Source organism: Camelus ferus, chromosome 2 (genome assembly GCF_009834535.1).
Source record: "Camelus ferus isolate YT-003-E chromosome 2, BCGSAC_Cfer_1.0, whole genome shotgun sequence".
Classification (NCBI taxonomy): Eukaryota; Metazoa; Chordata; class Mammalia; order Artiodactyla; family Camelidae; genus Camelus; species Camelus ferus.
In genome coordinates this window covers 90,639,357-90,651,636 of record NC_045697.1, presented here as the reverse complement: position 1 = coordinate 90,651,636, position 12,280 = coordinate 90,639,357, and the positions used below count along the sequence as shown (strand labels likewise).

At 38.6% G+C, this 12,280-nt stretch overlaps 1 protein-coding gene across 1 annotated transcript in view; it reads right to left on the bottom strand.

The window, feature by feature from the left end:
• The window catches only part of HSPA4L (heat shock protein family A (Hsp70) member 4 like), a 49,180-nt gene extending 41,387 nt beyond the window's left edge, over positions 1-7,793 (bottom strand). Inside the window, exon 1 of the mRNA XM_032463211.1 lies at positions 7,482-7,793. Within this exon, the coding sequence (XP_032319102.1) occupies positions 7,482-7,588 (107 nt within the window). The 5' untranslated portion in view covers positions 7,589-7,793. The remainder of the gene's footprint in view (positions 1-7,481) is intronic.
• Between the last annotated feature and the right edge of the window lie 4,487 nt (positions 7,794-12,280).

Sequence of the window (12,280 nt, the reverse complement as noted above, 5' to 3'; positions counted from 1 at the left end):
AAGATGTACTTACTTTAAGTGTGAAATACACTCTGGATTTTGAAGATTTAAAATTTAAAAAGTAATGTTAAAATATCTTATTAATTTTAAAATACTGATTATATGTTGAAATAAGTTTTTGAATATACTGCACTGAATCAAGTATATTAAAATTAATTTTGCCTGTTTTTATCTTTTTATGTAACTACTAGAACATTTAATATTATGTATGTCACTCACATACATTATATCTATTTTTATTGAATAGTACTGGAATAGATAATAGAAAGCAGCATGAATAATGTCTAGGTTTCTAGTTTCCATAAGAGAGTATACAGTGGTACCATGCAATGAGACAGAAACACTGCGAGAGAGACCCATTTGGGGCTAGACCAGCAAAAGTTCTATTTTGGATATGCTGAGATGAAGCTACCTTTGAGACATCCAAGCAGATACATATTTAGAATTAAAACGTCAAATGTGATGAACAGATGTAAGAGGAAATGGAAGTTACTTTTCTTTCATTGTGATCTGGTGAAAACAGGAAAATAAGGATACAGTAAGAATCAGTGGTTCAGATGATATCTTAACATCTCTTGCAAATAACTCCTTGAATTCAACATGGTCTCTGCCAGAGTGGATATCTGCATATCTATTATGGCAATCTATGTGAGTACAATCCTAGAACTCACAGAAAATGTTGATTTGCCATCTCTTAGCCTAGTTTATAATCCGTCTTGGTCTCGACTCCATTATTCAGATTCCTCTCTGAATACTTTTAAGTTTTCAGTATGAGGCTACCATCACTTCAAGGCACAGAAAATTTTACTCCAAGGTTGATTCTCAAGGGTAACTTGTTAGAACATTTAAGTCCAAATAAGACCAATTCAACTATCATTTAAATCATATAAATATTGAAATATGCTTCCACCTATATCACTTCACAAAGAAAGATAAACAGTTACCATTATCAGATATTCTCTGAAATTAAAAGCAGACAACTTTTAAAGTGTAAAAAACTTAATGTTACAGCTTGGAAATACCCAGTTTCAACACACAGAAAACTCTCCTCACGTACTGAAGGTCTTCAAAATCCTTTCTTCAGCTTTTTTTCAAAAAGATTCTAGGACACAGCCATTAAATAAATTATCTGCCAAGGATTCTCAGGAAAATCAAAATAAGTTAAACACCTATCCTCTCTCAAAACTTCTACCTCACTTTCAGTAATACCAAGGGAAACAGATATATTATACCACACATTAAGTTGATATGAAAGTTTTTATAAAAAGGATATTCAACAGTTTATCCAAATATCTATCACATTATCCAATTATATTACACTTTTTAACAGGTTATTTCAACTACTATTTAGAAATTGCATTTTGTACCTAAAAGGAAAAAAATTTTTACAATGCAGCTTAAATCTATAACATCCAGTCTGATGTTGCCACCATAGTAGTAGTCCTAGATTTTCAGAGAATGACACAAAATTCTAAACAAACAAGCAAAACTTCTAAATGTTCTGTACCGCTTTTAGTAAAGGGCATAAAAATCAAATGACAGAATGTTACTTCAAGAAAGCTGTTATTTGTTATTTTCCCCTAAAATTTTAGATTTATTTTCTCTCTTATAAAACCTGTTTTTATAAGGCCAAGCATGGTGAGGTTGGAGAAAATAACATACTGACAGCACTATGAGACTTCTCACCTAAGAGGTCACCACTCTAAATTTGTTTGCTTCTTTATAAATCTCCACTAAGGATTCAAAACCTCTTGATCTTCCCACTTTAAAATAGCCCTATTTAAAAAATTTCTGCTTTCCTTTGCCAGTTCCATAAGATCACAATGACTATTTATAGCCTCTTCTGCTATCATTCAGTAGATGCTAAGGAAGACAATAGCTGAATTGATATGAGAGACAGTCAAATGGTTTACATCAAGAGGTCAGCTCCAGACAGGGCCAATTTGGCTCTGAATCGAACTGTCAACTGCTGAGCAACTACTTTCAACTATGGTTGCCAAGATGGCTATAGAGCAGGATTTATCAACCTTTGTACTACTGACATTTTAGGCCAAATTTTTGTTGGGAGATTTGGGCTATTCTGTACACCACAGGATTTTAGAAGCATCCCTGGACTCTACCTTCTAGATGCCAGTAGCCCTCCTCCCTTCTCCCTCCCACTGTGTGTTAACCAAAAATATCTTCGGATAGTCAGATGTGTCCTAGGGAACAAAATCTCGTGTTGAGAACCACTGGCCTAGGGCATCACATCCAAAATAGTGTTCTGTACAAAATAATCCCTTAGAGGTTCAAATAAATTGGGGGTAACATTCTTTTCTTAGAAATGTTTCAATGCCTGTAAAGAAAATTAAGGGATCTGAGACTTTCTACAGTAAAGAAAACATCTGGTTATTATTTCTCGAACTTAACTATCCAGAAAAAAAACTGCCCTAGAAGAGGTGGGGGAGGAATGTTCTCAAAAGGACTTATTGTTGCCATTTCCTTTCTAGCTTGCTACGTAGAAAGGTAAGACTTTCAAGCATATATGATTTAGTAATACAAACTTTCCAATCTTTCAATATGGACAATAAAAACATTTTAGCATGTAAAAATAATAATTCCTTTGAGTTTCCAAATGCTTTTAGTAATAAATCACAAATTATATAAGTTCATAACTTGAAACCATTAACAGAAATCAGACATTAATATAGATACATTGGTTATCCTACTTAAAATTCACCAGTTCAAAGACAAATAGCAATGCACAATAATTTTGAGTATTTTGATTATGACTGCCTAGAATAGAGATTTGCAAATTACCCCTTGCCATCTATTCTTGTAAATAAAGTTTTATCAGAACACAGCCATGCTCATTAATTTGTATTATAATGACCACATACTAAAAAGACTACCAATGGCATGTTAAACATCTTAAACTCATAACACTGATTATGTAATTTGTACCTATCATTCCTTGCCTGCTAGAAACTTTTCAGACTTTTTCACCCACAAATTCATGGCAATGACTGGAGAGTCACTTTATTTTGTGGATAATATTCATACTAGAAGATTTTATAGTCCTAGCTTTGGTCATGCTAAATTGTGAGACATCTGCCCTTCCACACATTTAGGCACAATTTCATTTAAAAAGGGGGGGAGGGACTTCATTGAATCTTTTGTCAACAGCAAAATACTTTGAAATGTACACCAATAGTAGTGTACCTATCAACAGAATACTGTACAGCCATTAAAAAGAATAAAGTAAATTAGAGCCAAATGAGCAAGTGTGAGATGACCACAATATATTTTGAAAAAAGCAATTGCAAAATATGTATAATGTAATTCTACTTTTGTTAAAAAAAAAAAGAAAGAAAAACATCCCAGTTATATACATATATATGTACTCACATACATATAGAAATATACACACTAAAGTTTAGGAGATGGTTGGGAAGAGACAAGGGGAGATTTACTTTATGTAGTTCTTCAGCATTTAAAATATTTTAAATCAAAGTTAACATAAACTCATAGTAAAACATACAAACAAAACCAATTCATATAGTACAAAGAATATTTAATTAAAAATGTAAAACTCTTCTCCTGCCCCAAACTGCTATCACCTTAAGAATTCCTCCTACCCAACTAGCACTGTTAATGTCTGGGGTTTGGCATTTCCTTTGTGCAAAAATATTTATTTTCAATCCTCAATAAGTAAGTGATTTCTACTTTTGTGCACTGAAGAGGACGTCTCACATATCTGAGATGTAGTGTATAAATAATATTTTGCCATATTTTCAGATTATAAATACACTGGTAAAGAAACAGGGAAAAAGTAATGAAGACAAAAATCGGAGAACTGAATGTTATATATGATCCTACAGAATTCTGTTTTGCTATTTTTCCTTTGTTTTATGAGGGAGAGGTAATTAGGTTTATTTATTTATTTTTTATATTTGGAGGAGGTATTTGTGCATGTTAAGCATGCGTTCTACCACTTGAGCTATACCCTCCCCCCAATCCTACAGAATTTTTTTGATATAACAAATACATACACCTAACAAAAACATCTTGAAATAGTTTCATTAAAAAAACCTATTTTTCTTATTGTAAAATAAGTTTGATCATTACATTCCTCACTAACCCAGTATGTATATACTGTCCATATGCCAGAAGATAATGTAAGGACATTAGGGTTCTGGGGTCAAAGAAACATGAAACTGAATCCATTTCATTGCTTACTAGTTCTTGGCCAAGATACTAACTTTGCTTAAGGCTTCCTACAGAAAAAGATAGCTAGTATTTCCAAACTCATAGAATTGGTGTGACATGTATGACAGTGCAAGCACAATGCATGGCACACAGAAATCACCATTATCAATTCAGGCAGCATGTTTTAGTTGACCACATGCTTTAATCTGATACTGAATGAGGATTCCTGGCTGCAGTTTTCTTTTCCCACGTGTGAAACTAATTGCTCTGATATAATTAAGTCTGGGATGGAAATTCCCATCCCTGTACCTATACTTCAACAATACAAACATATCTAAGGCCTTAAAAATATGCACACTCAGTAGTTCTACTTCTAGGAACTTATTTGAAGGAATTAAGGGTCAAAACTTTAGTTACAAAGATAGTTATTGCAGCACTGCTTATAAAAAGAAAATATAAACAACCTGAGTAGCCAGTAAGGGATGAATTAAATGACAGAAATGATTATACAAACATAAAAACTAATGGTATAGAAATGTATTTTATATAGAAAGAGGATATCAAACAAAATATAACATATAATCTACTCTTGAAATACACACAAAGAAAACCACCTGGAAGTTTTATTTCTGGGTGGAAAAATTACAATTTTTATTTTCATCTTTTAACATGCCTGTACTTCTACAATGAACATGTACTATTTGTGTAATAATTTTAGTTAAGAATATATTCAGAAAAATAACTTTCTTCAATTTATGCATGTTAATTTTTTCTCCCTCTTCATCTTACGCCTGAGATAAGAGAGGTTAGTACAAGCATTTACAGAAAGTGAATCTGAAGAACAGGTTTAATTATTTGCCCTTAGTCCCTTAATTGCAGACCAAAACTTAAGCAATTATCTTTGTCATTAAACTGGCTTTCTTGGTTTATACATGGGATTCTTCCATGTATACATAATCAAGTATGTTAAAGAATGAAACAAATGTGAAAGAGTTTGGATGCTGACACCAACTAAATCAAATATTTCCTCCCTTTTTTAATAGGATTTTTTTACAATGTATTTACATTTTAGAAATACCTGTGTCTTATTACCTTGATGTCAGCAACTGGGATACAGAAAAAAGTTCTGAAATACTAGTTTATATTTATTATTAAATACTGTAGCATATTAGAAAACTTACAAGGCCTATAATAGTCATAATGGCTTTTGCAAGACAGGCATCTAATGATTAAACATCCAGGGATCAGGAGGGGTTACATTTTCACACAATAATTTAAGTCCCACAGTGTAAGAACACTGGACTATAGTGAAGTATTAGCTCAGTAACAATAAAAGAGGCAAATGACACTACACAGACACAGAAAGGAGGGCTGAGTTGCTGATGCAAGCTAGGAATCACATCCTTCCACCTTCAGAACTTTCTACTTTGGATTTGGCTCTTTAAATCTAGATGTTAGTAGTGACTCTCTTACACACAAATCAGAAAAATCATTAAATCTCAGCCACATAGAATTTGCCAATGTGCTTAAGAATATTAACAAAGAGATTTCTAGAAGACTCAAATGAGCAGCCTAATTTTTAAAGAACTCTGCTTTTAAGTCTGGACAGGCTCTTGAAAGAGTCATCGACCCACTACTAAGATTTCTGAGCCTGGAAATGCAGTATCTGTTTTAAATTCTGGTTTCTGATCTTTTAGGATAAAGCTTCAATGATTAGGGGAATGTCCATCCTACCTCTCACTTTTTCTCCATAGGCTAAGTCCCTGAAGCCAAAGACTGGCCCCATTAACCTTTACTCTGCTGAAAGAGGAGAGTGGAATTTCCTACTCCTTTTCTGGCAGAAGCCCATATCTGCTGTGGCTTAAAACAAAATTTTGTAGAGATGAAGTCGTAAACAGTTCACAATTACTGCTTCACCTTCACACTGTGCATAAAAGCCAGAAAAAGATGTAAAAAGAAACAAGATTTCCAACAGTAGTATAAACAGTTCATATTTGAAATATAAACAGCCAAAATTTCAGTAGAATATAATACATACATCTAGAAAAAGGTGATATAAAACCCAGAATATTCTCTGAAAGAAACCAAAGCACAGACTGCTTCAAATAAGCTACTCTTCAACGCTCCTTAACAGTAATATTTCATTTAAAGGCTTAGCTTAACACTGATCTTGGACAAGACTAGTCCTACATTTAAAGTATTATCTTTTGGACCATTTAGAAGGATAAAATTAACATGTTTAGTAACATTTCCATAGAAAGTAAGACACTAACAGTTGGTTTCCTCATAAAATTACCGGTAACAGGAGCCGACAATAAGCTAGTTTTTCATATCCCTGTCTTAATTATATTCTTTGCTAACAAACTTCCCGGACTAGAGAAACAATGGAACATGTGGAAACATGTTTCCATGACATAATGCCACTCCTTCTAAGTCTTTCATCAAGTGTTCATAATAGATTCACTCCACAATCATGTTTATACAGGACAGTCTCCTCTGACTCTCCAACGATTCATTCTGTAGAAATACGCTTTTGGTAGGTTCTGGCTCCATTACTTTCCTTTAACGGATATACATGACCAATAAGTGAGGTCAAAGACTCCCTTTCCTGATGCTCGCCCTATTAACGCAACATTAACCTACACCCCTATAAATCGGTCAAACTACCTCGAATTCTCAAGGACACGGGGGTAAAACCCTGCATACCTCAACCCCTTCTTAAAAAAAAAAAGCTTTCTGAGGCAGATTAACTTGCAACTCATCTTCTGATGTATGTAGTCTAAGCTTCCATTTCTTAATTCTCTAAGAGAAAGCCGTCACGCAGACAGATGGGGAAAGGAGGGATGAATAAAGAATTTTTTACTCAGCTAGCGGGGATGCCCTCTCGCGACCAATAATCCCACACAAGCCCCACTAGGGGTAACCAGGGATGTTTCTCCAATTTTCAGGAATTCGAGGCGGTCCCACACCAACCCCTTTCCCTAAAACTAAAGCAGGCCCGGGGGGACAGGGCCGTGGTGGTGGGCAGGAGGACGGGGTGCGCGGGTACAGAAAGGAGAGATGCGCAAACTAAGAGTTAAGACCTCTGTCCTTGAAGGAAAAGCAGCTTTGCAGCGCGAATAAGTCCGCCTCCGACCTGGGCCCTCCAACCCCGCGGTCTCTAGAGATTGCAATTGATGGACTGCACCTGTCATCTCAAGAGTTCCGAGCATCACAAGAAACCAGCAGGCGGGACAAACGTTAAGGGTCGGGAGAAAACGCTTCTTAGGGTTATGACCAGACAAGGCACTTACGGGGTACACCTGTCGCTGTACTCATTGGCGATGGTTTCGATGCCGCCACTCCTCGCTACAGCGATGTAGCAGTTGAGAAAGCCGAGGTCAATGCCAACCACAGACATCCCGCCTGATGGTCTGGGTGACGGTACTGAAGCCTGCTGTGCGGGGACCGCGTCCTCTTCTGGACTGTTGCTCCTGGAACTGCGACTCCTACGAGACGCAAAGGAGAGATGACCCGAAGTCGCTACGCATTAAATATAGGACAGCGCGACAGGGAACCTCGGAGGTGGAGGCCGCCAGCGCCGCAGCCCTGCCGCCCAGGTCTCTCTCTACTGCGGTTCGGCCGCCTCCAACCGGCAGTTACAGGGGTCTGCGCCTGCGCGCTCGGCCGCCGGGGAGGCGCGCGAGATGCTGCTCCGAGGCCGACGCTGCTCCCGGCCTCGACTTCGGCTGCTTCCGTCAGCACTCGGGCAACGGCTGTCCGAGCAGCTGCGGGTTCGAGAAAGATCTGGAAAGTGGAGGCAGCTAAGCCAGCGGGAGTGGGAGGGAGAAGAGGGGGAGCGGGGAGGATCAGGGAGGAGAGAAGGAGGGGAAGCGGAGCTGGCTCGCTCGCCCCCGCGCGGCACCTGGGCGCAGTGCGGCGGGGCTAGGGGAGAGCAGCCGCCCGGCCCCGCGGTTTGCCCACGTGTTTGGAAGGAGCCCTTAGGGTTGTTTTGGCAACCGAGGGGCAGGCCTTCTACAGCGGCAGGACACTGCCCAGGCTGCCGGAGTTGGCCGCGCAGGCTGGCGGGCGTTGGCCCGGAGCGGCCGCCTCGCTCTTGCCCTTCGAGGTGCCCGCCCGCAGCCCCAACACCCACCCGCTGGCCTCGCCGCCCCGAGGGGCCCATGTGCCACCGGCCGGCGCGCTCGCAGTTCGGCCGCGCGGCCCTGCCGCCCGCCCGCCGCGCCCAGCTGTGTGAGGTGGCGCCCATTGTGCGGCGGGCGGCGGCCTCGCCTTGCCCCAGGGGGCGCCGCCGATTGGGGGGTGGGGAGAGCCCTTTTCTCGTAACAAGCCACAGTATCAGGCGTGAAAGATCAGTGAACACATTTTAGGGTTTTCCCTTTTCCTTACCGGGACTTGAAACAGCAAAACAACGTCATGAAACCACACACTGACTTTACCTTCATGTAACTTCGTTCACACCATTCTAAAAGGTGCAGCCTCCTCCACCAACCCTTACCTCTGCAAACGTTTTATAGGAAAGTAACCTTACGTCTGTGTGTCCCTGTGACACCCGGCAAGCCTGTGCATTGCCTCCAGCCTCTACCCTTTGGTCCGCAGACAAGGAGCCTCCGCTGGTCCAGCTGTCTGCTTTCTTCATTTGATCAGCATCTGTCGTCTGTCTGAAATTTAAACGAGTTTTAGTTTACACTTACGAAGTTTGGCTATCCTGTTCCTTCTCGTTCTCTTCTTCGTGGGTTTCCTGTTCCCTTTCGTTCACTTCTTCGTGGGTTTCCTGTTCCTTGTCGTTGACTTCTTCGTAGATTTTCTGTTTCTTGTTCACTTTTTCGTGGGTTTCCTCTTCCCTGTCGTTCACTACTTTGTGAGTTTCTCGTACCCTGTTGTTCACTTCTTCGTGGGTTTTCTGTTTCTTCTCGCCCAGTTTCTTGTGCGTTTCCTGTTTCCTATTTGTTATCATGAAAGAGACTTTTTTACGAGGTTTTTTAGTACGCTCACTATCCTTATTTGTCCACTTCTTATAAGAGCTTAGACTTTTTACCACTATCAATGCTGCAACAGCAGCAGCAGCAAGGGTGGCTATAGCTCCTGCTGCTGTTGCTACGAGGTACATGAAATCCATCTTCAAGGGCAGTACTTAGTAAATTGTACTGTACAGTAATGTTTTGGCCCTGGTCTTTCTACATTAAAGCTTCGCATCTCTCTTCCATCTCACAAGCACACGGGAAAAGCGGTAACTCCACTCGACGCCATCCTCTCTCCTCTCCGCCTGGCAGGAGTGGTCGCAGTGCCTCCCAGCAGGCAGTGCACGAGCCCCCGCAGGGGTTGGGTAGCGCAGCTCCCAACAGAAACCCGGGACTGGTGCTACAGGGAGGCTTGCCGCTTCGACCCTGTCTCCTCAGTTCCCTCTTCAGCCATCATCCTTTTAGGTCCACCACCTTCTAGATTTATTCCAAAATATCCTGGAGTTCTCCTAGAATCATTTATTTCCCCATACTGTCTGTACAACTTGAGTGTGTGAGAGTAAGTTTCCTATTAAAAAACACTTAAAATATCAGTAAAAAGAAACAGTTGGGGTCAGGAGCAAGGGATTATCACCCCATTCTTTACAATTACTGGGAGGAAGTGAGAGTACCTACTGGCTAAAAGCGTGACAGGCTTGCGGTCACACAGGTTTGGGTTGTAGTCCCAGGCTCCAGTAATTTACTAGCAATAGGACCTTTGGCAATTCACTTAATTATCCAAGTGCCAGGTTCAAAATCTGTTGAAGAAAACAAACATACCTACTGGGTTGTTTTTATTATTAAATAATGTAAGCAAAGCCACAGTGCCTAGCACCAAAAAAGCCAATACATGGTAGGTCTGCCACTTGCTAGAATATATGAACTATGTTGGTTTTTGTATATTGATCAATGTATCTAGCAACCCTGCTGTATTCTCATAAATTCTAGTATTTGTAGTTTCTTGGATCTTCTGTGTATAGAACCATATGGCCTGGGAAATAACTAATTTTTTCCTCCATTTTTAATCCTAATTATTTTTTCTTAATTATGCTGCCTAATCTCCAGTAAAAGGTTGAATATAAGTTGAATATAAGCTGTAGTGGTGATCATCCTTGTCGAATGCTTAACAGTAAATACTTTTGTGTTTATGATGTAAAAAAAAGCGAAAATTATCCTTTTTTCTTGCGAAGTTTTTCTAAGTGGATACTGAAATGTAACAAATGCTATTCATCTATTGAAATGATCTTTTTTTCTCCCTAAATCTGTTAATGTGGTGAATAAATTGATAAGATTTTTCTAATATCCCTGTATTCCTGGGATAAACCTGATATGCCATCCATGATGGTTTTTAGATACACTGGACTTAGCTTGTGATTATTTAACTTTCTCATTCTTAATATTATTTGAATCTCTTCTTGGATCCTATCACTAGTGGCTTCTTAAACTGCTTTTGGCTTTCTTGCCTTATTATGTCTTTGTTTTCTAGTTCATCTGCTCTATTATTTCCTTTTATACTTTTACGTTTACTTTGTTCTTTCTCTAATCTACTGAGTTTAACACCTAGCTCAATAATTTTCAGTCTTTCTTATTTTCTAATACATCTATTTGCAGCCATAAATTTCCTTCTAGTTACCATTTTAGCTGAATCTTCTACCTAAATTTTCAAACATTTGGGATAGAAGAGTAGGCAATGGAGATTAAAAAAAGCTTTACTGATTATACTGGTATTAGATAAATGTGTTCATGGGCTTGTAATTATTGCACACCAGAATTATCAGACTTACCTACCTAGTTACAGTAATACACCCAGTTCCACATTAGGGCCGGCCCCTGAAAAAATTCAAGGAGAAAGATCACAGTGTGTGTAGGCTTCCAAAAAAAAATGAGAAAGAGGTTAAACTATTCCCAAATTCACCAAGTTACTTCTCCCACCAAAACTTTTAGAGACAGTTTTTACTTAGGTGTACCAATATGTTTACCAACTTGTTTCATTGCTTCTTGCCTCCCTTCTTCCTTCTGGGTTCAGTTTTATTTCAGTAATTCTTTCAGTAAAGGTCTCTGAATGGTGAACTGTTATTTTTTTGGTCTGAAAATCTTTCTTTATCTTAACTTTTGAATAATAATTTAGTTGAAAGAATTCTTGATGGACAGTAACTGTCCCTTATCTTTTGGCATCTATTATTATTGATGAGTCTAAATATTGTTCCTTTGTTAAGTCATGAGTTCTGTTTTTCTCCTTTGAAATTCTGTAGTTTCATTATGTCTAATGTGGATTTTTAAAAAATTATTCTGAACTTTTTATAACCTGGAGATGGATTTTTTAGATTCTGGCAAAGTCTCAGACATTGTCCTTTAATTATTGCCTCTCACCCCTTTTTTTCAGTTTCTTCTGGATCTCTATTAGAATGTGTAGGGTCTCTTTATTCTAACCTGTATGACTCAGCCTTTTTTTGTCATATTTTAATTTCAAGCACTCTTAAAATTTTTAGATTTTGTTTCAGACTTGTCTGTTATTCTTTCATACTGTACTATTTGTATTATTTTGCTTCCTTTAAAAAATCTACTAATCACTTTAAACATTCTAATTTTATAGTCTGTTTTAGAGTATTTTATCACATTCTTTATTTCTTTAATTCTGACTGTTTTATCTACCAACCCGGCCATACAGTGCTTGTTTCCTCATAACGATTCATCATGTTTTCACTGTAAATTCATCTTCAGTAAGGCTGCTTTTTTTGTGGGATTTTTATGTGCCCTGGGTCACAGAAGTGTCCAAGGGGTTTTGTATTTGTTTCTATCGGAGTCCTGAGGAAGTCACACTGGTCTTAGAACATTTTTAATAATTGTTTGTAGTTCCTGTATCGCAGATACTGCTTATGTTTATATCTTATACTTTGTGGCACAAGCCTAGGGATTTTGATTTCTCACAAATGACTTTCTTTTTTCTATTCACTGCTTTGAAGTGGTTGGCAATCCTGCTTCTCTACTATGGCTTGGTGCCTAATTTCTTAGCTTCTGTTAAATAAAACTCCTTCCAAGCTTTCAGCTTTATTGGACAGTTTGTGTGGTTGGTAGGCATGGTGTGTTCAGTC